The sequence below is a fragment of the Mustelus asterias genome, chromosome 5, assembly GCF_964213995.1.
Source record: "Mustelus asterias chromosome 5, sMusAst1.hap1.1, whole genome shotgun sequence".
In the NCBI taxonomy this organism is placed as follows: Eukaryota; Metazoa; Chordata; class Chondrichthyes; order Carcharhiniformes; family Triakidae; genus Mustelus; species Mustelus asterias.
Window position 1 is genome coordinate 53676680 of NC_135805.1, and position 27146 is coordinate 53703825.

Sequence of the window (27146 nt, forward strand, 5' to 3'; positions counted from 1 at the left end):
ATATAATTTGCTTCTCTTTCAGTTTTCAAGTGAGGGAGAAATATATGAGCACTCTTAACAAGAAAAAAGATGCACGAAAGTTGACAACATTTAAGGCAAACTTCAGAAGAGCCTTTGGCCACTGGTGGAAGATGTGTGCTTACAGTTGCATTCCATTGCACCTCCTATTTTATTGGGTTTACGGTGTGTCGCGAAATATAATTCATACAATTGTCATAATTTCCCGTCTGCTTTGTCGAGAATGCTTAGATCTTTGGCCACGTCGTGTTAAAATCTCACTTGAAACAATACAAGTGAATCTGTATAAGCTAGTGGTAACTAATTCCATTGGATCTGCAGATAATCCTGAAACTACCAAATGATTTCCAAGCTTGCTAAAATCAATTGCAGAGTATTACTGCTGTGATGCAAATTCGCGACGGTTACTTTATCGGCTCTGAGCCTCTAAAAATATATCTTACTTTAACTAACGCTTTAACATCGACTTTTTATGCATGTGTATGTTAGTCTTAGTGCTTCCAATAAGCTATTCCAATATTAGAAGTGAAAAGTATGGGTCACGGGTCTGAATTTTCAATGTGCTGGAGGGTCTGAAAATGTGTTGCTGAGAGCATTCTGAGTCACCTCTACACTGCAATATCCCGCAACCATGAACCATGAGAATAGGAATTGTCATTAACTGGGCAGTAAACACGCCCACATATAGATATGTAGATATATATCTACATATATATATAGATATATATATATATGCCCGAATATAGATTTATAGCCTAAATAATCTGTTCGTCTATCTGACTGTATGTCTTGCCGTTTTTGATGTTTCACGGAAGGAATGAGTGATACTGGATCAGTACATACACAAGTATAGATATTGCCTAGTTACTAAACACCATCCGCCCAACAGTTTACAGGGTGCAGTGCAAAACAAACCACTGGAGCAGTAGCTCTGTTCAGTACTTTCAACCATATTTATTAAAGTCTTGTAATATCACTTTGCTAATTTAGCCCTAGAATATCTCGAAGGCATATTTTCATGTTAATTTCTTTTACAGATCATCAATATGGAAAATAATACTTGCTTCATTTGTTAATAATTATGAACAGATTGTGCTTTGAAACATAATTCTGCAACGAACTTGATAGCGTTCAAACGACTAGAGGAAATCGCAAACCAATGGACCGTGACAAAAACGCAGCTTGAAGCCTTCAATTCCTTACGTGTTCAGAATGTTCAGCCTCACATCTTCAGTGTGATTTCGTAATGCAATGTGTAAATATGTTGCAAGTGTACATGCAATTGTTATGGAAGTTAATGCATTAATAATAACCTTGAATGGGCGCACATTTAATGTAGTTAACCTAATCCGTGCTTAATTCTGACTGCAAACAATACAGTATACTAAGACATTCGCTTCTATTTAACAGCAATCCTAATTCAGTTATCTTTCGTCAGCGATTATCAGGACTTATCCACACGTCCAGAGCTGCCTTTGCAATTGATATTTCCTTAGTTAATAAGCAAGAATGTCCTTTATCCACAGCAAAAGTCAGTGTTAATATGCATCGTGTTTGTATGTGAATGCATATCAAACTACCTCACTATGTGTAGGTCTAATTTGACAGTAGGATCCAGAGATATCTGTCAATGGGTAAGTGCGTGCGGCTATTGATATAGCTAATGTTGAACCTAAAATGAAACTTTTTTTAAAAACCTAGACAAAAGTGTTAAGCTACTTGTTTCCGTTCTTCTTCGAGTAGCAATGTTGATGATCACATTATGAATATACAATGCAGTGCCTCTATCCATTCATCTGTCGATTTGTTAAATGCCCAGTTGACCAAATGTAAAAATGTGCAAGTATTTCAGTGATTGCAATAGTCATTATAAGCTCTGGCGTGTCCACTAAGCTAACCCGATATAAAAAAAACTGTTCAAGGTTCTGTTTGTGAGCGCTTTCTCCCATTGCTTTGTTTGATTTTTTTTAACCGGCTAATGTAACACAGCACCACCATTTTCACTTTATTGATTGCTGATTGACCAGGCCCCTGCAAATCATATTTGCCTCCCTCTGTCAATTTATATTAGCAGAAACATTTAAAACACCTCCCATTATCTACATATTGAAATCAAGAGTGTGTTTTAATGTTAGCTGTAATGTCTCTGCTCAGACAGGAGCCACGGTCCCTGAGTACTGTATTAATAGCTCAACAGGGGCTAATACGGAAAATTAGACTTAAACGAGCTCTAGAGATCCCTAAATGAAAGCGTCATTTATCACGCTGGCTACTTTAACTCTCCTCGTTTGCTCTCTCTTCTGGGACCAACTCATTTCCTGTTAAGTAAATTACCTTAAAAAGTGCCAGGCAGCTATTCCCACACAAAATACGGCACACTGACTCTTGACCATCTCGTTAACCCCACTTTGGAAACGCAGCCATTCTGTATTTTACAATTAAGTATTAGCTTCCCCTTTTCTCGGTTGGCCTGCGCTGTATTTAATCCTTAAAAAACATGAAATCACTCATCTCTGCAACAGAATGCCTCCAATTTGTGCGAGGAGTATAAATAAATTGTCGTAGGGGAAACAAAAAGCAAAAGAAAAGGTGAATATTGAAGGCGCTAAATAATACGTGCTGACAATTTCTAATTTGGATTTATCTGAAATGCATTATCTCGGCGCTACATGTTTCATAATCGTTATGGCGACCTTTGCAAATTCTACCCCTGAAATTAAGGTCCTGTAAGGACATTTATTTGTAGATATCTGTAATCAAATATTGCCCAATATCGACAACTGACATTTTCAGTTAGTTGCAGGCACAGTTTTTGTTTCTGCTATCAATATCTAAAAATAACATTATTTTCCTTAGAAAATCGACATTATTTTTATCAGGTGTGATTGCCAACCGTTATTCAAATGAATATATTTGAGTGTGCACATGATATTTCACAAACCGAGCTAACTCAAATCCGTTAATATGAATTACTTCAGTATTTTGATATCTATTTGCATCAGTTTCCCGTTCATAGTTTACACTCAGCCAAACATGCTTTAATAACTCCTAATGGCGAGAGGGCCGTTTTCAACCGAACGGTCATGGTTTCAGGAATGAGTATTCACCTTAAGCAGTGTCAGTGACGTGTTATATGTCCCATGTATCATTATGGAAGACCACTGCTAATGCTGTGTCACCTAAACATGGGAATCGGATAACCGTGCCCAATATATACGGGTTACAGACACACCCCCCCCCCCAACCATAATAAAATAAATCCATATTAGCAGATCTAAAAAGACTGCTTCTAAATCATTCATTTTACATACAATTCGCGTCTGCAGTTTCAATCTATAGAATTAAATTTTGATCTTTAGCAACGCAAAAGTGAAAAATCCAAGTTGAAGCGAATGCGTTATTGCAGCAAGCACTTAAAGTGTATGATTGGCGACTGGAAATGTACAAGCTGTCAAAAACAAGGTTCCGAACAATTGTGTAAAAGCTGTGGAACCCAAATCTTGCGTGGAGCCGCTTCCTACACATGCGCATTGCATGCCACGGGAAGAAGAGGTGGTGCCACTACAAAAGGATCTGCTGCCCTCATGTTGCTAAGCAAACTTGAGTTCCGCAAAGTTGTTGCAATTCTGAGTGTTTCCAACAACAGTTCCATTTCACAGCTAGAATTTTTAATCGCTTCCTTTAAGCTATTGCCATTGTGGAGAGTCGGATTTTACACATGCACATTACTGTTCTTGCTTGACATTTCGCTTTTTACAAGCACTCTAATCAGCACATTTGCTAAATGTGCAAACGTTCATTGGCTTGTCAGTAGTGGACTCGAATCGTCTGCGCGCGCGGTGAAAACATTTAATGTTTACTTCTCTCCATTTTCTTTATAGGTACACATCAAAACCCTCCCGAATAGGGTTTTACTGGTTGTCAGCTAAACGTGGAAATGCTCTTATTTTACTAGCTCAGCATAACAATCCTGAAAATGATGGTAGTTTAACACAGTCATAATGAAACACTAAGCTGCTTTTCAGCTGTTGTGTGGAACCAAGAAGATCTACTGCACAGAAAGGACATTTGGATTATTACATCTGAACTGGCTTTAGCTGGAATAATCTGAACGCTAAACGCATTGCACTCTTCCTCCCATAGGTTTGTATCTTCTTCAGCTTTTTGATATTCATCCAAATTCCCCTGAAAAGATATAGTGGCCTCCGCCCAACCACTTCCTGTGGCAAAACATTCCAAGCTCCAAGAGTCCTCTGTAAAAACATGTTTTCCAAACATCTCCCCATGCACTCTTACTGACAATTTCAAATTGATGACCCCCTCATCAGTGAGTGGCTACCCAATGAAAATAAGATTTGCTTAATCATTCAATCAAAAGTTTTCATAATTGCAAACAAAACTTGAGTAAATTGGGTGGCACAGTGCCATAGTGGTTAGCACTGCTGACTCAATTCCAGCCTCGGGTCACTGTCTGTGTGGAGTTTGCACATTCTCCCCCGTCTGCATGGGTTTCCTCCGGGTGCTCCGGTTTCCTCCCACAGTCCAAAGATATGCGGGTTAGGTGGATTGGCCATGCTAAATTGACCCTAATGTCAGGAGAATAGCAGGGTAAATATGTGGGATTACGGGAATAGGGCCTGGGTGGGATTGTGGCCGATGCAGATTCGATGGGCCGAACGGCCTCCTTCTGCACTGTGGGGATTCTATGAAATTCTTGGCTTAGCTTTCCCTGATCTAGTGGATGTAGCATAGTGTAGGACAATTGATACAAGGGTTCTCTGGATTGCTAACTGAAACTTTGGTATAAAATTGTCTGAGCCATTTATATTGTTTCTGCAAAATTTCAACTGATTTTCTGACAAAGTAATGGCATAAGAATGTCTGCAGAATTTTAATCCCCACCCAATCCCCAAATATCCCCAGAGAATGTTAGTTTTCAGGTATCATTCCGAGGAATCCAGGCTGTATATTTCCTATATCATTAATGCCTTTGCTGCAATCGAGCATGCTGAACTATAGGCAGTACTCTAACTTTGACCTAACCAATGTTTTCAGAAATTCATTGTTACTTCTTCACTTTTTATTTTAAACCTCTATTTGCAAAGCCCAGCATTATACTGGTGGTTTTTTTTTGGTATATGTACCTGCAATGTGACTTTCTGGAAAACATATATATATATCAGAACTCCTGGTCCAAAATGGTCCATTTTGTATTATCTCATGCTTAACTCCTTTAAATTGCACCTGACATCTGTACATCATTCTTCCTAACTCTCCATGTCTCCTTTGATGAATCTTTTACTTTTGTGTCATCAACAAGTTTTGAGTTTGCCCCCAAGGTTGCCTAAATTACATCCAACCAAATATTGGAAAAGGCCTTTTTCAAGACTTCAAGCAGCCATATAAAACAGACAGTAAATGTCTTGCATGTACTAATGAGGATCTAATACTTATTTTAGAAATCCACTGAGAAATCGGACTGCTTTGCTCAGGCTTTGCTGGTGTGGATGCAGCTTAATATATGGTAAAATCCAAAAAGGTAAACAAATTTTCTTTCAAGTTTGCAAACAGGAGCGGGGCTCTTGGGGAATGCTGCCTGTCTACAATTGGCTTCTCCTATTCCTCACCCTCTAGCACTTACTGGAGGGCCATTGCTGGTGAGACAGGTGGCCTAAAATTGGACCTCGCAATAGGGGCCAAGCTGACTGTGGAGGTGCAACAGATATTGGCACCTCAGTCAAAATATTAAAGATGAAACCTAAAGGAGGATATTCGAATGATCCCTTGGGCAGTATTTCCAGGCATGTGCAACACGAATGTTACCTGGTTCAGTCTGAAGACAACCAAATGATCCCACTATTTTCCACAACTATTCACCACATTTGTTAAAGAGTTTAAATGGTGGGATAGAAAGCCAAATATCCATATATGCCAATGGCACGAAGGTAGGTGGCATTGAAAGCAGTGCAGGTGGAACATTAAACTGAGAGATTAAGCGAATGGACAAAGCTGTGGCAAATTGATTTCAAATTGATTTCAATTTAGGCAAATGTGAGGCCATTCAGTTTGGATGTAAAAAGGATAAAATGGGGTAATTTCTAAGGGAGAAAAATGAGAAACAATGGCAGTTCAAACAGGCTTTGGAGCCCAGTTTCACAATTCATTGAAACACCATGAGCAAAAAATAATCCAAAAGGTGTACTGGTCTTTATATCTAGAGGACTAGAATAGAAGATGGTGGGAATCATGTTTCAGCAATACAAAATCCTGATTAAATCACGTTTGAATGACTGTGAGTGAGCTAGGCCAATGGTTCCCAACCGATATGCCATGGCACACTGGTGTGCCGTGTAGACCCCCCATAAGTGTGCCCCAAAATAAGATTCAAAATGATTAAAGATTCATGTAACTAACTAAAACTAACCTTTGTCTTCAGCTCTGTGGTCGACATCTCCAACACCCAATGAACTTTAGGCCTCCCACGCATGCACCGGCCAGGGAAGAGCCACACATGCATGGTTTAGATTTTTTTTACATTGGTCAGGGCCATGTGCATGACCAGTGGGACCTAGAGCTGAAGACAAAGGCCCGACGCATCCACACAAAAAGTGAAAACTCTAAAAGGGCACACAAACACTGGGACAAGCGAGAGAGACAGCGAGAGGAAAAAAATGGCATATGCTGTTCTGAAAATTACAATACTGAAACCATGCTAATAACTTGTATCGATAGTTATGTTCAGCTAATGCCTAGATATTAGATTAGCATTATGCTAACATTTCTGTCTTGTGCAGTAATTCACTACCCCAAAGTGCGGTGGATGCTCGGACAGTGAGTACGTTTAAGAAAGAGTTAGAGAGATTTTTAATTGGTAATGGGTTGAAGGGTTATGGGGAGAAGGCAGGAAATTGGGGATGAGGAGCATATCAGCCATGATTGAATAGCAGAGCAGACTCGATGGGCAGAATGGCCCAATTCAGCTCTTATATCTTATGAACTTGTGAACTTGCTTTAGCTTTCTCCTCTTTTTCAATGAAGATTCCATTTTTTCCCTCATATTTTATTATTCTACTTGAGGTAACAGTGCTCAAAATATTAATACAAAAGTAAAATACTGTTGATGCTGGAAATCTGGCATTAGAAGGAAAAATGCTGGAAAAATTCAGATAATCAGGCAACATCTGTGCAGAGAAAAAGTCAACATTTATGTTGCTGACCATTTCAAAATATTAAATCTCGCATGAACTGGGTAAGTTATTTGTGAACTGTGGTGTTTAAGGAAATCATAGTTCCTTCATATAGAGTTTACATTTATATTGTATTGTTCACATTTTTCCATACCAATAATCTGGATTTTGCGGTAGCAAGAACTGAAGCTATCAGTCTCAGCATTATTATGGTGGAAGGATTTGTGACATCCACACATGCACAGTAAAACATGGAAAGCCGTGTTTCCCAATTCTGTCTAGATTTTCCGCCCATATCACCATTCTCTCTGACAGCAAAGGAGGGCTGAAAATCACCCACAAAAATGATTTTGGTACAGGGCAGTTCAGAGAAAATAGCCCTGCCTCAAAACTTTTTATAGTATAAAGGTGTGCAATGACATATAAAAGGTTGGGAACTATTGATCTAGGCACCAGACCTGAGGAAGGATATATTGTCCTTAGAGAGAGAACAGCATAGATTTGCCAGAATAATCCCAAAACTCCAGAGGTTAAGTTAACAGGAAATATTCATTAACTCATGTTATATATCCTGGGATTTAGAAGGTTGGGGATTGATTTACATAGATTTTCAAAATAATAAGGAGAAAAGATTGGGAGAAATTTCTTCCATTTGTTAGGGATTATGGAGTACAGTGGCACAGTGATAAGCACTGCTGTCTCACAGCGCCAGGGACCTGGATTTAATTCCTGGCTTGGGTCACTGTCTGTGCGGAGGTGCATTGGCCATACTAATTTCTCCCTCAGTGTACCTGAACAGGCACCAGGGTATGGTGACTAAGGGGTTTTCACAGTAACTTCATTGCAGTGTTAATGTAAGCCTTCTTGTGACACTAATAAATAAACTTAAAACTTTAGAACTAGCAAGAGTAGTCTAACAATAGAGTCAGCTATCTCTGGAGTGAAATTAGGAAATATTTCTTCATGCAGAGATTGGTCAAAATTTGGAATTCTCTTCTAGAGATGGCATTTGATTGTACAATTGATAATTTCAAAACTAAGATTGATAGATTTTTGTTAACCATATGAGTATGCAGCAAAAAAAGTTATATGGAATTATGTCACTTTTGAATTTGACATAATTCAAAATGATGTCATTTTGAATTATGTCAAATTCAAAATTAATCAATGGTGGAATCAAGTGATCAAATGGTCTCCTGTTCCTGTATTTCTATGTTTTTATCTACCACAAGTCTAAATCCTCTTCATACATTGGGAACAAAAGTGGTCAGCTCTGGTAATACACCATTTTCAAACCTTTTCCAATATTTAGCCTAACTCTTCCATTCTGTCCACCATCCATCTTCCTACCTCCCTCTTATGCCCTGGGTCTGATTCATTTTCAACAAGTCATTTCTATGACATCATGGGTTCTCTTCCAATTATCCAAGTACAGTAAGTTGACTTAATTTGCCTTTTCTATCCGGTTGGGCTCCTTCAAAAATTACAAATCAGAACTTGCCTTTCACAAGCTCATGCCAGGTCCCATTTGTTAACCTAAGCTTGCCCATTTTATCATGGATGATGGATTCTAATAGTGGAGCTCCAATCTTCAGAGGGGGTGGGTGGTGGGCGGGTGGGGGTTGCACAAAATGGGAGTCGTGTTTCTCCTGTTGATTGCATACCCTATTGAGTGGGGTAGCTGATATGTTACTGCCCATTTTAACTCTGAACAACGTTGGAAGTTTTATCTGAGTTCATCCAGAACCAATGCTTGACTTAACTGTCATACAGTCACTCAGTTTACCCTTCTCTCCCTTTCTGAAGAATTGTTAGATTGTCCACTGTCCCTCCCAATGGTGCACATTGCACATTCAAGGAAGGTTGAAAAGATATCAAAGATTTGCTACCCACTTATTTTTAACAATCTCTACGGTATATGTTATTAGAGACCATGGTTTTGCTAACCTTAATTCCGCTTATTTTCTGTAGAAACTAATTTTCTATCAATTCATCAATCATTTTCCATATCCTCCCCAGTACACTTATTTTTATTTATTATCAGTATCACAAGTAGGCTTACATTAACACTGCAATTAAGTTACTGTGAAAATGCCTTAGTCGCCACACTCCGGCGCTAGTTCGGGTACACTAAGGGAGAATTTAGCATGGCCAATGCCCCTAACCAGCACATCTCTCGGACTGTGGGAGGAAACAGGAGCACCAGAGGAAACCCACGCAGAAATGGGAAGAATGTGCAAACTCCACAGAGACAGTGACCTGAGGCCAGAATTGAACCCGGGTCCCTGGCATTGTGAGGCAGCAAAGCTAACCACTGTGCCTACCGTGCCACCCCATTTGTGTTTACTCCACCACCACATGTAAAAGATAGCAAGTTTTTTAAAAACCTCAACAACATCAGCAACAACTCTTCATCCTCAACAATAAGGCTCAGGCAATGTACATTTCTATAGTCCTATTATTTTACTATTCCAATGCACATAAGCCAATTTACTATTTATTTTCAAGGTAGTATTTTCTCATATTCCCGTCTTGGTCTCCCAGAACTCTCGATCTTATCATATGGCAGGGCAGGCTCGAGGAGCCAGACATACTCATGCTCCTAAATCCTATGTTCGTAAGTCTACCCTCTCCAATGATATTATCCACATTCTTCATGATTATCTTTAGCATTTAGAACGAAACTTGATCAGTTTTGGTGGTATTTTTGAGGGATTCGGGTGGGAGGCGGGGAGCATTGAACCAGACTTATCTGTTTTTATCACCACCGTTTAGTGATTTGATCGTGTGTAAAAGCTTTACGTAATAAGCGCGATCCATATTATTTTCTTTGTAACAAATCATGCAAAATTACTCTCTGCTACCGTTGATTTTTTGCTTTAATTTTATTTTTAATTCATCTGTTTAACAGCGGAAGTGATGCACTCTCTGTGCTTTTCTGAGATGCACTTGCAAGTGTAGAATGTTATAACATTTTTAAAACTTAGCAACGGTGACAAAGCGTATCATCGACCAATGAAGGTACCACGAGGAAACAATATTTACATCTGTCCGACTGTCTCAATATTAGGTCAGCTTAAAATACAAACCCTCTTTAATGGTTTGATCCGAGATAAAAATTTAAGGTAACAAATAGAATTAATGTATTCGCGACAAATCGTGCAGACTTGCCCTCAACTTCCGGGTACGGTGATGGTCATGGTTTGTTTTGAAGATTATCCGGCCGCGCTCGCGTTAAAACCGGAGAATCCCGCCTGAGGTCAATGGACCTTTGCATGGCCCGCACCCCCGCCCGCCCGCTACATTTCCCGTGGCGGGCGGGACGGGAGAATTCCGGCCACGTCGTCAATCGGACATCCACCGGAATGAAGTGGGGAATGATTTGAAGCCCTCCCGGCAGAACAAAAAGAAACAGATATCCATATATTTACTCGTGTGGAAAATGCCAACAAGCCTGTTACCCCCACCCCCGCCGCGAGTTGAAATTACCTTAAATGGTTGCATGTGAAAAAGCAGTAATAGTGTATTGCAGAAACAATGTGATCAGGGAACTGATTGGTAGTTATTTTTGGAAATCGTAAAAAATAAGTTGGCCGTTCCAAAATTAAACTCGCCTCTTGCATGAAAGATCAGTCTACAGTGAACTTTGCAGGGTATTGCATTTACATTGTTTTTAGTTTAAAATGAGTATGGGTCATTATTGACAACTAGCTTATCTTTCTTTCGAGGTGACAAGGAACCTTTTCGGCAAATCAAGTTTGTTGTCGCTCTTGTCAGTTTGTAGGAAACAAAAAGCTCAATTTTGTCAAAGAACAATGAATTGACAAGACGGTTAAAGTACGTGTCGAAGAGGAAACGGTTTTACTGGTAATGACCCGCACTTGTAAAGTTAATGGCAGAAGGAAAGATAACTCTGGAAGAACTTAATAGCAGTAATAATTCACAGCTGTTGTTTTGTTACTTTTCTGGGACAGTCAGATTGAGTTACACATTTTAAGAAGGATATGAAGGTATTGGAGACTGCAAAAAAGATTCAGTAAGAGTTTTAACAACACCAGGTTAAAGTCCAACAGGTTTATTTGGTAGCAAATGCCATTAGCTGTCGGAGCGCTGCTCCTTCGTCAGATGGAGTGGAAATGTGCTCTCAAACAGGGCACATAGACACAAAATCAAGTTACAGAACACTGATTAGAATGCGAATCCCTACAGCCAACCAGATCTTAAAGATACAGACAATGTGGGTGGAGGGAGCATTAAGCACAGGTTAAAGAGATGTGTATTGTCTCCACATCAAAAAAGATTCACCAGAATGGTTGCAGGGATTAGGAATTCAGTTGGGTAGATAGATTGGAGAAGTTGGGACTGTTCCGCGGGGGAAGAGAAGATTGAGAGGAGACTTGATAGAGGTGCTCAAAATCACGATGTGGCTGGAATGCGTAGGTAGGGAGAAACTGTTCCCATTTTTAGAAGAATGGCGAACCAGAGGTCACAGATTTAGTGGAATTGGTAAAAGAAGCAATGGCGACATGAGGTAAAAACTTTTTCCATGCGCTGATCTGGGATGCACCGCCTGAGACTATGTGGGGGAGACATGTTCAATGGAGGCTTTCAAGAGGGAATTGGATCATTAGCTGAAAAGGGATAATATACACGGTCGCAGACACGAAGGGCCGAATGGCCTCCTTCTGTTTTGGAACCATTGTGTGATTCAAATGATCATCCCCATGTTGAGAAATTAGAATCAGATTTAGAAAGTAAGAGACACATTAGAAAAAACTATTCATGTTTTCCAAGATCTTCATTGTAGCTCACAGGTAGTAAACAAGAATATTAGGGAACGATAGCTGTTCTAATGGGGCGGATGTATCGTAGGCCCGGCTATAGCTTCATTATTTTTATATTTTAAGTGACAGCTTTAAAGGCAGTGGCCGAAGTGTTTCTTTTGAGTTACCAGCCCTTTTAAAGATGGCTATAAAGCGTTTATCTTCACGAGTTATACTCTTCCCCCTGAAAAGTAAGAGGAGCCAAAGATTGCAGAATCTTACTTTATTCAATTATTCTAAAATTTGGCATCTTCTTTGATCACTCACAGTGTGGCCTCTGAACTTCACCCGGGAAAATGTAGGGCAGTCGCCTTACAACCAAGCCAAGCGGACACTTTAGCTCTCCCGTCCCTTTGTAAAAAGAGTCAATGGAACCGGGACGGATATGCCATCTCCTTATAGTCACCTGGTGACGTGACAGCTGCGAACAAGCAGTTTCTGTCCCCTGTGTCTTTTTTTAAAACTCGCTGACGGAGATTAGAGCAGGCTGATCGGTCAGACGTGGTGAAAATAGAAAGCTGGGCTGTGCACGGTTCACGGAGCTTGCATTGGGATAGCAAGGTGCAGGGAATGTCAAAACAATCACAACACATCAGCACAGGTTACCACACACAGACAGCAACACAAAAGCGGGGGACGCGCGACCAAACGGAAGCACCACTCCAATACCGGTAACGTAGTGCAGAGAACCAGTGAGGCAAAGCACAGAGGGGAGAGAAGCACAAACATTGGGTATAGACTGGTGCTGAAGGCCTGGATACAAGCAAAAATGCTTGGCACCATCAGTACAATAAAATATCATAACACACGTGATCACAATAACATCAAATAAGGAACAGCAAACAACCCTGACAAGAACTTGGTCAGTAAAATGTTACAATGCAGAAAACCACCATTGGTATACCCAACAAACACAACCAGTGTATTATAACAGAAACAACAATGGCCAACACACCACTTACAATATTGCGTGAAGAGTATCAGCAAAACCATCTCAAGAGATGTTGAGGAGAAAGGACACGAGCAACGGAAAGCAACATCGAGTTTAAATATATACATTTCTAATATTTATTTTCTAAACAAAAAAACTGACATACTTTGTTACACCGCCCATCCTTTGGATAAGATTAATGTTATCTTCAATCTTAATTTGGAAAATGCAAGGGTTAAGTTGGCCAGCGAAGAGTAAAGCTATAGCCATCTGCATTTCCATTTTGATTTCGTCTACCAATGACAAACGCTGACGGGACTAACATTGTAATTGTATTTATCTGATAAATGTCTAACCCTCTGACTGTCCATTTGCCTATCCATCTCTTCTACTGTCCAGTGCTTCCATTCTTCCTTCCACCCATTCATCCACCCGTCCGTCAAACCATCTTTCCATTGCTCCATTTATCTGGCCATCAATTTATCCATCCCTTTGTAAACATTTCTCGGTAAACTGAGGATTCTTTATGATTTCAAACATTTTTTGGGAACGTTTACAGACCAAAATCTTAAATTGGACCTTCTCAGCGTGTTTTATTGTTAAAGCTACAGTGTGGTTCTTCAAGAAATGATTCTCGTTTTGTTGGATATGTAGCGAGAGATGGAAAGTAAAAGGATAGTGGCAATACTTTAAATATTAGATTATTTAAAAATATTACAGGGAATTTACATGTATAGACCTGATGACATCAGGCCAATCCTTAATCCTTTAAATTTGTTGCGTTTTCTTTCATACTCAGTGCATGTTACACATATTCATGTCAATGCATTCTGATCCACTCCCCAAAAATATCCTCGACAATCCCTGCATGAGCTACCCCACGGTCCGTCCCTCAAGTCCAGAAAAGTGCCTCAGATTTGGAATCAAATATATTGACGAGACAACTTCGGTATTTTAATTACAAACCATGACGTGGGATTACATTTAAATGAACTATAAGCACGCTTAAACAACATCAAAAAATAATGCTATGTGGATTCCGAAATCACTCGATTTAGTGGACAATTTTGATATCGGGCTATACATATATTTATATTTAAGTAGGTTCGTACTACATGGTTACTGGAATACATAATGTGACTGAGCAATTTAACCATCCATTTCAATTCATTTTCACATTCCATACCCTTTTTAATGACAGATTGGTCCAATAAACTCATGCCCGTGGTACCCGTGTCATCCAAAGCCTGTTAATATAAAAAAACACAGTTAGGGTCATATCACTATTCAAATTGACTTGATATTAAACAGTCATGTATATAAATCAAGTTCAATCGAACTCGACTATCTGTTATTTCCATTTATATTACCTGGTCGGAGGTTTATTATTCTAAGAAAAAATTACCAGAGGAAATCAAATTCGCTAGAATTACATATTATCAGAAAATAAGCTGTCCGACATCTGGGACCCATGACATTTTTTATTATCGACTGCACAGCCTGCACAGAAGAAGCACGTAAATAAAAAAACTGTTCTTTTATTATAATGTACAACCCTGTAAGCGAATTAGGTATATTTTACCCGAGTGGTACAATATATTCATGCATATATGTAAATAGAATGGCACACAGATATATCATTCTCTCTTACAATAGCTATATGTTCATACACGCCTATATAGATGTGTACATGGTGCATAGCTACTGTAATAGGTCATGAGATATATGCATGCCGATGCGATTCAGATAGAATTCTACGTGGCCTTTAGTGTGTATTGTGATAGCATCGCAAATAAACACTGACATCCTTCCAGTGTGTGGTATAAATGAATATAAAGGAGTAAACAATGAAACTGTTATTTTAGCATTGAAAAGAGTTTCAATTAAGCATGTGATATTTTAGACGTTTGTCAACAGGAGTATGGCGTACTGCAGCAATTGGCATACAATGGGCCGCACGATGACTTTGAAAAAGGCGTCGAACTAGAGTTTGTAGTTTAGAAATGACTGTGCGCTTCATTGACCCGTGGGGAACAAGGCAGAGCAGAATCTTACCACATCTTTAACTAAACCATGATCATGAAACTGTTAAAGATTTTTTTGAATGTGCTTTTGTATTCAGGTGCTTGTGATAATCTGACTCTTCAGATGATGCCGTATGATATGCACGGTCATTTCTGAAATGATTAGTTTGTTTTTGTTTTACTGATCTCCAACTATATTGTTTAGACAAAATAATGACACGAACTGAGTGATATGTAACTCTAGTATGTTCTCTGGGTGATCATAGATGCATTATCTAATTGGTTTATCTATGGCTGTATAGATGTGTACATGGTGCATAGCTACTGTAATAGTTCATGATATATATACATGCCGATGCGATTCAGATAGAAGTCTACGTGGCCTAGTATGTATTATGATAGCATCGCAAATAAACACTGAAATCCTTCCAATGTGAATGGCATAAATGATGTAAAGGAGCAAACAATATCCAGTGTTGAAAAAATACAACAGGTTTGTTATTGGGCAAAGAACGCTTCTACCTGGACAGCTACAATCCATACAAACGTAAAATGTATTCATAATTTCAACTCAAACAGCTGTGATAATCTTTCCAAAACTGAAAGCATAATGTAGAAGGAAAACCGATACTGAATATTGGCGAGCAAGATCTGCAAAAGTGAATTGGTTCCACCTTACAGATTTAAGATTATAAAGAAAGCGCCACATTATCTTTCCACTAGTCCTTCAGCTTTCTCGAATTGCAGTTTTTAAAAAAAACTTAAGTTTGTCTTTATTTACTCAACCCTTTATTGACGCTATGTTTTTTTTATCCTGTGTATTTAATGTTGGCATAATGGGTTATGGTTGGTGTGGGATCCCTAATACCCAGGCGGCAGTATTTTCTACGTCGGCACATATAGAGGTGAATTGCTCTTCGGTATATACAGAGAGAAAAATCCGCAAACGCAATTTACTGTTACAGAAATACTCGACGGAAATAATTTTTACGAGAACGTGGTCATGTCCACGTGCCTCCGAAACACGTGTTGTTGTCTTTCATTGATATTAGGTATTGGGGCGTTAGCATGCAAAGTAAAAATAAGATGTCATTGTTGTGAATGCAAAATATTTTGAGTTATTAAAATACGCCGAAATTCGCTCTTTGGAACACTAAGTTAGTATGCTTTGGTGTGTGTTGGGCCCGGTGTATAGTGTAAAGTTTCATTTTGATATTACAATTAGTTCTGTTTTTTTAAATGTTAACATGGAATATACTGGAAGGTGAAATATGGTACACGTAGCTCTAAATAATCTTTTTAATTTAAGATGCGCCTGATTTGATCTACTTGGTCAACAAAAGTATTTTTTTGTGGGGGGGTGGCGGGTGCTGCAGAACTTAAACAGAATGTTAAGAAGAAGTTTATGTAGCTAATGAGAAAAGGTCTACTTTGATTTTCTATCTAATTATCACCGCCTGCTGGGTTTTTGTAGAGGATATTCACGCAGCATGTTGGCAGTTAATAGTCACAGAGAGTATCATAAAGATTTAATTAGAAATGCATGCGGAAATGAGGGAAAAACAACTCACACTTTTAATTACCAGACTCTTTGCTTTAAAGGGATGCGAACAGCAGGATTTTAACAAATTGCGAGAGGAAACGCGTGCACGCTTACAAACAGTTTACTGAAATGTATTCCCCTTGCATTTCACCTCATTTTTATTGTTTGCTTTCCTTTACACGTGGTGTCTGCAGTGACGCGCCCCCTACACTTCAAACGACTCGCTCTGGAATTAAACTGAACGGGGCTTAAATTTTCGAAGCCATAGCGTCCAATTTGCTCACAGCCTGCGTGTGACTGTCTTACATCTACAATTAGTCAGGCTCTGATGTATGCACACTTATGTCCGATTTAGAAGCAAGGTCGCCAGTAACCACATGGTAGATACGGGGAGGGGGGGGGGAGGGGCGAAGAGTAACTATTTCACCAGCGGCATATCCCGCCATGTTACCACATTTCCACAAGGATTTGGAAACTGCCCGAAAAAGCGGCTGGAATTGTGGGATGCCGTTTATAGCACTGCCTACCCTGCTGCCAAGTTTTAAAATCTACTTTCCAGAGGTCGCAGGTGACTGGAGAGAAGATGGCATTGTTATTAAAACAAAGCCATGGAATTCACTGGTCCCAACTGAAACCCACAGCTGTCCAGATGAAATCTTCTTGGCAATATTTACAGTCTAGATTACATGCAGACTGACAGAATCACACACTGCCCAAGCGCGTTTCACTTTTCACACATTAATATCCTATTTACTGATAACGTATGTAAAAATATCATCGTCACTTTTTATGGAGCGAAAATCGCTGGTAGATGAATAGAAAGTGTGACAAGGAAGGCATTCAGAATATGGGCTGATACCAGATGGGGACGGTGGTTTACATAGCTTAACGAAAGGACATTGAAAATGCCGACAACATTCCTCAACTTACAACAGGAACTTATTTTTATTAAAGTCCACTTCCCCCCGCCCCCTCTCTTATTAAAAACTGGCGCTGACCCCTTACGAATTATCATGGTGATTATCTTAAGCGGATGTTATCCTTCATGTCATGTTAAAATCGGAATAATACTTATATTCTTCCTGTGCTTTTTAAAAAAATATTTATTCAATTAATCGTTGATAAGACGTCCAATCTATTTCAATAGAAATGCGATGCTTAGTTTAAAAAAAGATTATTATCACAAAAGACAGTGTGCTAAATTAGAACCAACTTGATCTTAAGGGCGAAATACATGGTTAGAGATCATCGTAAATGAACCAAGAAAACATCAATCACTTTTCTCCTCTTTCCCCCTCCTTCTGAGTAAAAATCCATTCAGCGAAATTATGATTAATCTTGACTCGTTTTAGTGATGTTTTCCTGTTCAATTAACCAGATACTGCCAAGTTTAAAGGTAGCGAGAAGTATTGGGGTAAAATTGCTCTAATTTACACACCAGGACTTTTCTCACAAATGTTTGTCCTTTATTCCTTAAAATAATAGAGTATTTTTAAAAAAGCAGTGTCTACAGCAATGCACCCATTTGGGTTGTGAAGAAGGGATGAACATTGTGTTCGGTTAAGCTGTTGCCTTCCCTAGCGTCAATCTCTCGCAAATAGGAACAAAACTGTTTCAAGTAAAAAATAAGCTGACTAAATAGGGAAGATGTAAAAGTTTAAAAAAAAAATAAAAACAGCAAACATCAGAGGGCACGCTTAGTCTTCATATCCTCATTTCTCATTTTACTTTCTTCTGATGCTTTGTTAACAGATTTAACAACTTTGACAGTGTTGCAGTGACTCACAGAAACCCTAACACTCAAACTTTTTTTCGCCGCTGATCACCCCGCGCCTCACGAGATATTTGAGGCAGAGATTTTACTTTTGTATCTCTCCCCCTGTTCCTGGTTTCTCCCAGCACTTTACCTGCTAAACCAGGCCATACTAAACTCAACACAGTGATCAGCAATGTGACATTCTATTTAACCCCCAATTGCTCGCATTATTTACGAGTATAGACTGAGTACATTGTATTTTTAAAGGCAGAGAAAAGGTAATACTCGGCATAGGTGAATTGTTTAGTGATGTTTCACCTGGGTTCAGAACGCATTAAAAACGCCCAGAAATATTGAGGATTTAACCATTTACGGAGAACGGTCCGGAACCATTATTAAACGTGCTTTCAGGCTGAAGGGGATTAGATTGGTTACAATAATCTGTCATTTTATGGGATTTCCCAGGTGTATTTTCCGATTATATTTTCACAATGCATTTACATTAACGAAACATAAACTCTTGACTTAAAACCTATTATTCAGTTTAAATATTAAGCTTTCCCATTTCCAATATGTCAGGGCGAAAAAATCCATACTATTATCATTGAAATGCCATCGATTATGTTGGTTGAAATGGGTTAATAATTGTTCTCTCGCTATGCTCCTAAATGTTCAATACGGCTTGGCGTATTGATAATATTCTTAAATAACATCAACTCAGTTTTATGACTTGTCGCCTAATAATAAGAAAGGGGAATGCGAATCGAACGGAAATGGACGGATTAGAGGTGCAATTAAGAAGTTGAGCATTTGTGCCAAAATAAATATTAGTGATGAAATCTCATTTTGCACCATATGATTACAGACGCTTTGACTTTAATTTGTCAAAAGAGCAAGAAGGGTAGCAGAGAATTCAAAGGCAATTGCGGGGACGCTGGTGTGAATTGAGTAAACATTCATTAACATTCTAGGTTTCAGATTTCTCATTTTATAGTCCGATGCATGCACAAAGGCAAAGAACATTGCGCTTAAACAATGCGACGCTTCCTATGAACAGGCATTCCTGGCGGTATCAGCTGCACGACACTATTTTTGATACTAACGGGAAGTGTATTTTGATATTGTCTCGCTCCGCAATCCTAACATACTCGCACAATTGACTTCTCTAATTACCGAGGACACTTCCCCTTTACTTGACGCGCTCTTGCGAACGCTACACCAAAACACGCCATGTTTTCTACAGAATCTCTTGGTCCTATTGAATTCTTTTTTCAATCTTCTATTCGACAAATGTAACCCGAACCAGGAATGTGGCCGTCTATATAATCGAGACTTTCCCCTTCAATGAAAACGGCCTCCCTTCATGAGTTTACCAGTTTGAAAAGGCAACGAGGCCGAATTGGACACAATAGCCTCGTAAATAATGAGCGGCTCCCACTTGTATTAAACATTGTGCTGAATCTTAGTCTTAGATTTTGGGAACTGCTCCCTTATTTGAAGTTTGAATTCAAGGTAATTGTTATAGTTGGGAATTCCATCTGTCGGCTGAAGTATTATGGTAATTGCCTGATATATATATATATACGGATCAATTTTGTCCTGGACAATAAGTATTTTATACAATTGGACACATCAAATGTGAATTACCATTCCATTCACAGTGACTGTGCGCACACCGGGTAATTTCTCTAATAATGAATGCAGTTTTACAGCAAATAAATGCTTCGGAGATGAATGGACGCTGGCATCATGGTAAATTATCTTACTGATGCTGTGAAGTTCAGTAATTATACAACAAAATATCATTTTAGTTTCAGAAGGAATCCCATTGAAGTGTTGATTTGAGATGTGCGCACGTATCAACGTGGGATCTCCCCTGATTAAATTTATGGCTGACGCTAATCGTCCTGAAGTGAAATCGCAAAACAATATTCTAACTATGGAAAGTGCACTGAGACATTGATAGAGTCCCGCGCTGCATGCATAATTTTAAATGTGCAAAAAAACATAGTTATGACAAATTGCCTGGGCCTATCATAATGATGCAGAGAATAAATAAATGCATGGTTAAATGGTAGTCTCTCTGTAGTTAAAGCATGCAGCTACAAGCCTACTCGTGCTTGTGTAGTCCCCTGCTGAAAACGCGAACACGCGCACAAAAAATGTCACGGTGAAGACAGCAATACAATAAGTGATCTTCATAGACCGTGCTTTGGAGCTATCAATAAATCTACATCATCGTCTCATTCGTTCAGACAGTAGCAGCTACCAAGTGAATGAGCTATAGAAGGACAGATGTCAAAAACAAACCGAAATTTGTCCCCTGTGAACATTTGGAAGTGATAATATTCTTCTTGCATAAATCAGCGCGGCATTTAGCATGCTCCATCCTTCTCAGCACTTAATCTTACTAAAAACGACCCAGTAACAATAGAAATAAAGGGGCTACATTATCAACTTATACTGATCTACCGAGGACAGCATAGAGGCCAAGACAGTCACAAAATGCAAGGTTAAGCACTTTGTGAAGTCATGATTTGGTGATGTGCTTATTTACATATTGCTTAGGTGAAAGAAATTTATCTTCAACGAAAGGCAAGGACGTGTTTGTCCAGTGAATTGTTTCCTAACTGAATGGTCATATTCGGAGGATTGAGTGAAAAGTTCAGGGCGCCAAAGCTGCAAAGAAGCACAACTCAGATTATATCTGAATTGCAGGCTAATCCAAAAGCTAACATGCAAGACAATTCAGGGAATCATGTTCTGTAATAAACTCAACAAATATGAAGAGGCAATGATTGTCGATTTTTTAAGAAAATGTATACATGCTTTGCAACAGCCAATCGTGACTTCAGAATTAAATGTGCACAGTATCCTTGTAGTTCTAACATTGCCGAAATATTGCAAGGTGCTAGATATACCATCGTTATGGTGAAAGCGCAATCGCTAACCACAGCGGCCATCTTTGTTTATGAGTAAGTGCATGTTTTTCTAAACAAACCATGTTTCCTTTCTTAAAAGAAATTTAGAATTATTCAAACTTCAATTGCTTATAATATTCCCAGCTTGGATATGTTTATAATGTATGTACCAATCTCCGAAATGCTTGGGATCCTTTCAGACACATAAAGACAATCCATTCAGCAAATCCGGCACATTAGTAGGATTCAATACACATATAGGCTTTCACTGGATAAGTGCTGAGTACAGTATCATCAAAGTAACAATTTACAGACTGTTGTCATACATATTCTGTATAGTTCCCAAATTCCACACATGTACACAGAACAAACTAACGTCTATTCAATCAAAAGGGGGGTAAATAACCAATAACAACAATCAACTAGATAATACTTTCTTGAATATTATTCCGAAGTCATAGTACACCAGATCTAATCCAGTAGTTCATATTTTGTGTGCTTCTAAACATCTCATCCTTTCCACACACCCCTACCCATTATAGCTGAGTAGCACCTTTGCAGTCTTCTAATTTCAGAAAAGCCCTCTTTCGAATTGTACAACCGCTTTTATTACATTTATTTATTATGAAATCGATTCCACCAAAATAAACTGAGATAACAATGCAAATGGATTAGATGCACCACATCGTTTTATTGCAGTTAAAGGCACATCAGAAAATGGTGTTATGGAGCACCATCATTCATATTCCAATGTGATTTCCTCTCTGGGGGCTAGTTCTGATAAGCGAAGACAATTTTGTGGCCGACAGAGTACATACTTAACAGAAACGTGTTGTGTACAGACGGCAATGGGAACTACATGCATGAACTGCAGTGTAGACTGTAAAGGAAGCCTTGGTCATTTGCACCTTGCACTGGATTCCAGGGTCTGCTCTCCTAGTGGAGTGAGCCTTGCCCTGAAATGCGTTCATGATATGGGCCCTTATAATAACTTCGTCACCTAACAAAGTGGCAGTCAATCTTTTCTTCTAAGGGCTTCGGTCGGGGAAAGTTAAGAGTTTCAATCGCTAAAACAGCGTTTTGCAGCACTTTAAAATCTGAGTTAATAGTTTGGCATTCTGATTCCTTACATGAAACTTACGAGTCAAATAAGCCAAATGCTTGAATGTGCCGCCCTGGGATTTGACTACGAATTGCACCTTTCTATTGATATAACCGGTATCATAGTGCATTGGGCACATGGACGTTGAACCGACATTAAAAATTGTGAGCGGACTGGAATGCAAGTTGAAGAGTGTCGGCTCACCTGAATATCTTCCATTCCATGATGGCTGATCCCATGCAGAGACAGGCTGTCTCCCATCCCCGAGTCGAGTCCATGAGCAGAGTGGACGAGCACGTCAGGCCGCCGCACGCCGGGATAATCCCGGCGAGGGTCGAGCCCTGTGATCTGGGGTAGAACCCGGGGCTGGTGTAGAAGGCTAGGCTCGGCACCCACATCCTGCCGCTGCCTCTGCTGCCAAGGATGCTGCTGGGGTTGGTGTAGGGCGTTCAGGGAGTAGGGGTCGTTGACGTGTGTGTAAGGGTCCTGGCTCTGGTGGTAAGGGAGAGGTTGGTAAGGAGGAGGGAAGTAAGGTGGCTGGAAGTCCGAGGTCGGGGTGTGTGAGAGTGGTGGTGCCGTCGAGTAGTGTCCCTGGGAGACCGACCCGATCTGGGACAGCCTCGAACTGTGGCTGTTAACTCCATCGTGCCGGTCCTGCAAGGAAGAAATAACAGGACTCAGTTTAAATATTGCTCTTGTTTTATGACATCTTATATTTCTGAAAGTAAAATGCACATAATGTGTAAAATGAAGATAACACAGAGCCAAGAACGGTGATTCGAAAAGAGGCCCTTTCATTCTGGTCTCATTATTTGACTATAAATAGGGAAATATTGAAAAAGAATGCGACCAAAACAGGAGAACGTTGCAGAGTAAGAGTGGCATGAGAAAAATGCAAAGGAAAACCGCATTAAAATGTTAAAAAGTGGTGACGGGATAACAAAGTAGTGTAATATTGGGGGAGAGAGAATCTGAAACAGCCGCTCGATTATTTTTTGAATCTCCACTCTTAGATATCCGACAAAATGTGTTTAAGAGGGGCTGTACATTTAACAGCGGCTCTGGTCTGGCAGGATATGAGCTGAGATCGTGGTAAACATCAGTTCGGAACAAATGTTTCAAAATGAACAGCAGACAGTCCAGTCTCAGGCCAATGCTGCGAACTCAATCATGGGTTAATAGAAGAGTTTGGGGGGGGGGGGGGGGGAGGGGGGGGGGGTTACAAATACACCTTTACATTCGATATCACAAATATAATGAAATACTGTGAAATAGAAGAACCCCACCCCCCTCCACCAATACGCACGTAAGTTCAGACAGGAAGGAAAATAAAGACAGCAGCAGATGTTTGCACCCGCCAATTGCTTTTTTAAACAAGTCCCAAAAAAAAGGCGATGGAGATGCGAAATAAAGGCAAACGATGAATTTGGGCAATGCAGCTGCGCTCTGGAGGTCGCCTCGGTGATCACAAAAAAAAACAGTCCGAGTTGGCAGCGGAATGTCAAAGTAAAGTAAATAACATCTTTAACTAAAATTGAAACTCAAATCGCCAAAAGCTATGGAGCGCGGTGGAAAGTTTTAGTCCAATGACGCGTCCATCTAAACCCGATTAGATAACAATGCAAACACGAGAGAAAGAGGCTGCAATTATGGACTAAATTACTAAGCCACCAGCGTTTGGGGCGAAATGGGATTGTGTCGAGCACTGATCCAACTCACCATGGCTGTGTAAGTGTGGACTAGCATCTGTAGTAAATCTGATCATAGACCATCAACCAGAAGGGGAGAGAGACTGCAGAGAGAGAGAGACGCTCGCTAGCCTGAAGTATCTCCAACACTATATCCATCAAAATTGGCCAAAAAGTGGACACATGCTGTATATGTATATATTTTTTAAAAATCTCCAGCTTCACATCCAGTGCTCACCTCTGCAAGGCAAGGTGCTGACTGTTCACATCCCTCTCTGCCACTCTACACCGCCTCATAATAATTGATATTCATGACTATTAATATTACACGAATACTTAAAGGAAGAATGGTGGCAAATCGAGCGTGAAGCAGCCAGCGAGCGCTCCCCTACTATTGTAAATGACGTGCATTCAGACGAGAATTACTAGATGTAATCAGACAAGGAGGGAGGGAGGTGGGGGGGGAGGGGAGGGCAGTGAGAGCTGAAAGCACCCTGGCCAGACTTTTGGGCAAAAAAAAAGTTTTGTAGAAAAATAGCCAGACGATCAAAAGATCGTAGCGAAGCGGTCCAGTCAAATAAGCAAAACAGCTGTCTTAAAGGAGCAGCACCCTTGGCTCGCTTCTGTTCCGTTCAAAAGTGTGCGTTGTTCAGCGTCCTCTTTAATGTCGCCCAACCTTCCAGAGCGATTGCACGCAAACGCCTTCTTTAGCCGTCCACTCGGCTAAGTTTAGTCTTTTTTCTTCTCTCTTTAACTTGGCGTGTTTTACGTTTCAATACGGAATTCGGAATTTTACAATGCCATTGTTGTCTTTACTATAATCGGAACCGAATTTCGCTAACTGCATCAAAGGGGGCAAAATAAATGTCCCGCCCCCTGCACTTTATTGAGGCAGCAACGCTTACAGGGGGAGGGGGTGGGGAGAGAATAATGCTGCATCTCCTTCAGAGAAAAATAACTTGTACTTCCAAACATTGTGAAGTGAATTTGGGGAAATGCACAGCCTAATGTTGCTACTTTCTAAACTAGCAGTTTGCCACTTAAAACCAACTCAGCGTCGTCCTAAAACTGTGCTTAAACCAATGCCACTCCTGATAAGATCCAATTCACCTTGTCCCTCCGGCAACATGAAGTTGATCTTATCAGAAATCCACTTAAAGAAACTGCCTCTCGCATCTTCAATGTTACACAGTGTTTGTCACGTGGTTTTGGCGGGGATTAAAAAGTTAATCCAAAAGCAAAAAACATGAAAGGAAAACAATACTTTGGTATAGATTTATAAAGGGTGCTCTCTCTCCCTCTCTATTCAAATGAAGTGCAATGGATAGGAATTCGCGTAAGTAGAAAAACCAAATGCCCAGAACCCCACATGAGAAATGGAAGAAGGGGAAGATGTCAGACATTTTGCAAATTGCTTTTGGAAGGCCAAAGCTTCCTTTGTTATCTCAGCCCGTGATCTAAGGCGTTGCAAGTCCAACCCTCGCTACGTTATCTCACTTAAACAAAAATAAAGTCCCCCCTTTCCTGCCGCCAGCTGTAAAACATTTACAAGGGTTTCTGTGCAGAGTCTTGTCCTTTGCAGGGTTGCTTCGAGCCAGAGGGGCCTGTTTGGGTTTTTTTGGGGGCATGATGTGAAATACTTGTTCCGGGTTACTGCCGAACCCGTTCGACTGGCTTGTCCGGCCTTTCTGCTGATACAGTCACCTCCTCCTCACATCAGTTGCCTCGACCTGTCCCGCCACATCCTCCATGACTACCTTAAAAAGTTCAAAATCTCCCACTAACTGGAATCGAACACGACTGGAACCATTCCCCCCAAACCCCCCAGGTCAGCCCCGTGTATATCCAAAAATACTAACCCCGAGCACCATACATTGCAAATAAATAAATGTTTTTTTTATTCGCATTTATAACTTGAGGGTTTTCCTTTCATGTGCTGGATAATTGGATTCCAAAGTCGATGTTGCCTTACAACTGAATCCAGAAGAATAATTTAACAGCCTAACATGACCAGCGCAAATGCTATCCCCAAATAAATTTCTATGTAAATGATGATTGATAAATTTAAAAAATGTGCGTTAGTTCGCATTGAAGAGTAGGGCGTTTAAATGTATTTGGCTTTCAAATGACTGATGAATCTTTAAACAGTTTGGACACGACAAGAGCTTGGCATTAAACAAATCGGGAGATACGGCCTAATTTCGACATGACCATAGGATAAGAGGTTGGTCTTAAGGGAACAAAAATGTACAAAAGTCAACGAGTTTTGTTTTGCTGTTTTGTTGGCCGCACGGTTAAAATGAAAGCAGCAAAGCAAAAGTTAATTCTTGTCCAGTACTGTTCAAACATTGATGTTTAATTGTACTGCGATGTGGCTGCACAGATCCCATCAGAGATTGGCCAAAGGTTTTCTCACCATCGAACAGCGAGAAAGTTAAAGTGACCTTTTACCGGTCTGTGCTGAAATTCTGTCGCGAAAATGTTTCGGACTTTTGCCAGCTTGGAGTTGATAATTAGCCTGACGGGAGCCTTGAGAGCGGAGACATTTGTGGCTGTATCGAGGGCGGCTACCCGCTGGGGTGCTCGAAAAGCTTCGTGAGCAGCACATTGGCATCAATTCATCAGCCTGTTCACTCTCTTTCACGGGCCATTTTCTGGCCTCTCAGTGCATTGTTATGCTAGTCACTTAATTCAACAAACCATTCCGGGAACACATTAGGAAACCTTTACCAACGCGTGTTATTTGCCTTTAACTTTTCCGAGTCTGCAGCCTTATGGAAAGCCAATTTTTGGGGAGTGGGGGGAAGGGGGGGTGGACTGCTACAGTTTCAAGCAAAACACTCCGCTGACATCATTTATCTGCAATCTCTCCTTCCGCTTACAATTCTGGTTGCACGCGTGTCCATATGTGACACCTCCCTTCCTCTAATCTCCCCATAAATTAAACTATGCCAAATGTGCCGAGTGTGAGCTACAACTTTTTGTATTAAACATTAACCGGCTCCCGGAATGAGTGGCTCAGAGAATCTGACCTCTCGCAATCTCCAGCCTGACACCGTCTCACTTCAGCGGCTGCCGGCAACAGGACTGAAGGCGCACACAACCCCCGAAACCGGTCTCCTAAAATGCACTTTTTATCATTTGGAAGCAATT

The 27146-nt window shown here is 40.2% G+C and overlaps 1 protein-coding gene across 4 annotated transcripts in view; it reads right to left on the minus strand.

Moving 5' to 3' along the window:
• tfap2b (transcription factor AP-2 beta) overlaps window positions 1–27146 on the minus strand; it is a 57696-nt gene that overhangs the window by 29596 nt on the left and 954 nt on the right. For 3 of the 4 annotated variants that reach the window (XR_013497758.1, XR_013497759.1, XM_078212602.1), the window contains exons 2-3: window positions 22510–22959; window positions 14146–14206 (exon numbers count right to left, since the gene is read on the minus strand). Coding sequence is in view for 2 of the 4 variants with exons in the window: in XM_078212602.1 (XP_078068728.1) it covers window positions 14146–14206; window positions 22510–22959 (511 nt within the window). In the remaining 2 variants the exon portion in view is untranslated. Of the gene's footprint in view, window positions 1–14145; window positions 14207–22509; window positions 22960–24024; window positions 24255–27146 lie in introns of those variants that run through there. The other variant, XM_078212604.1, reaches the window with a different exon arrangement.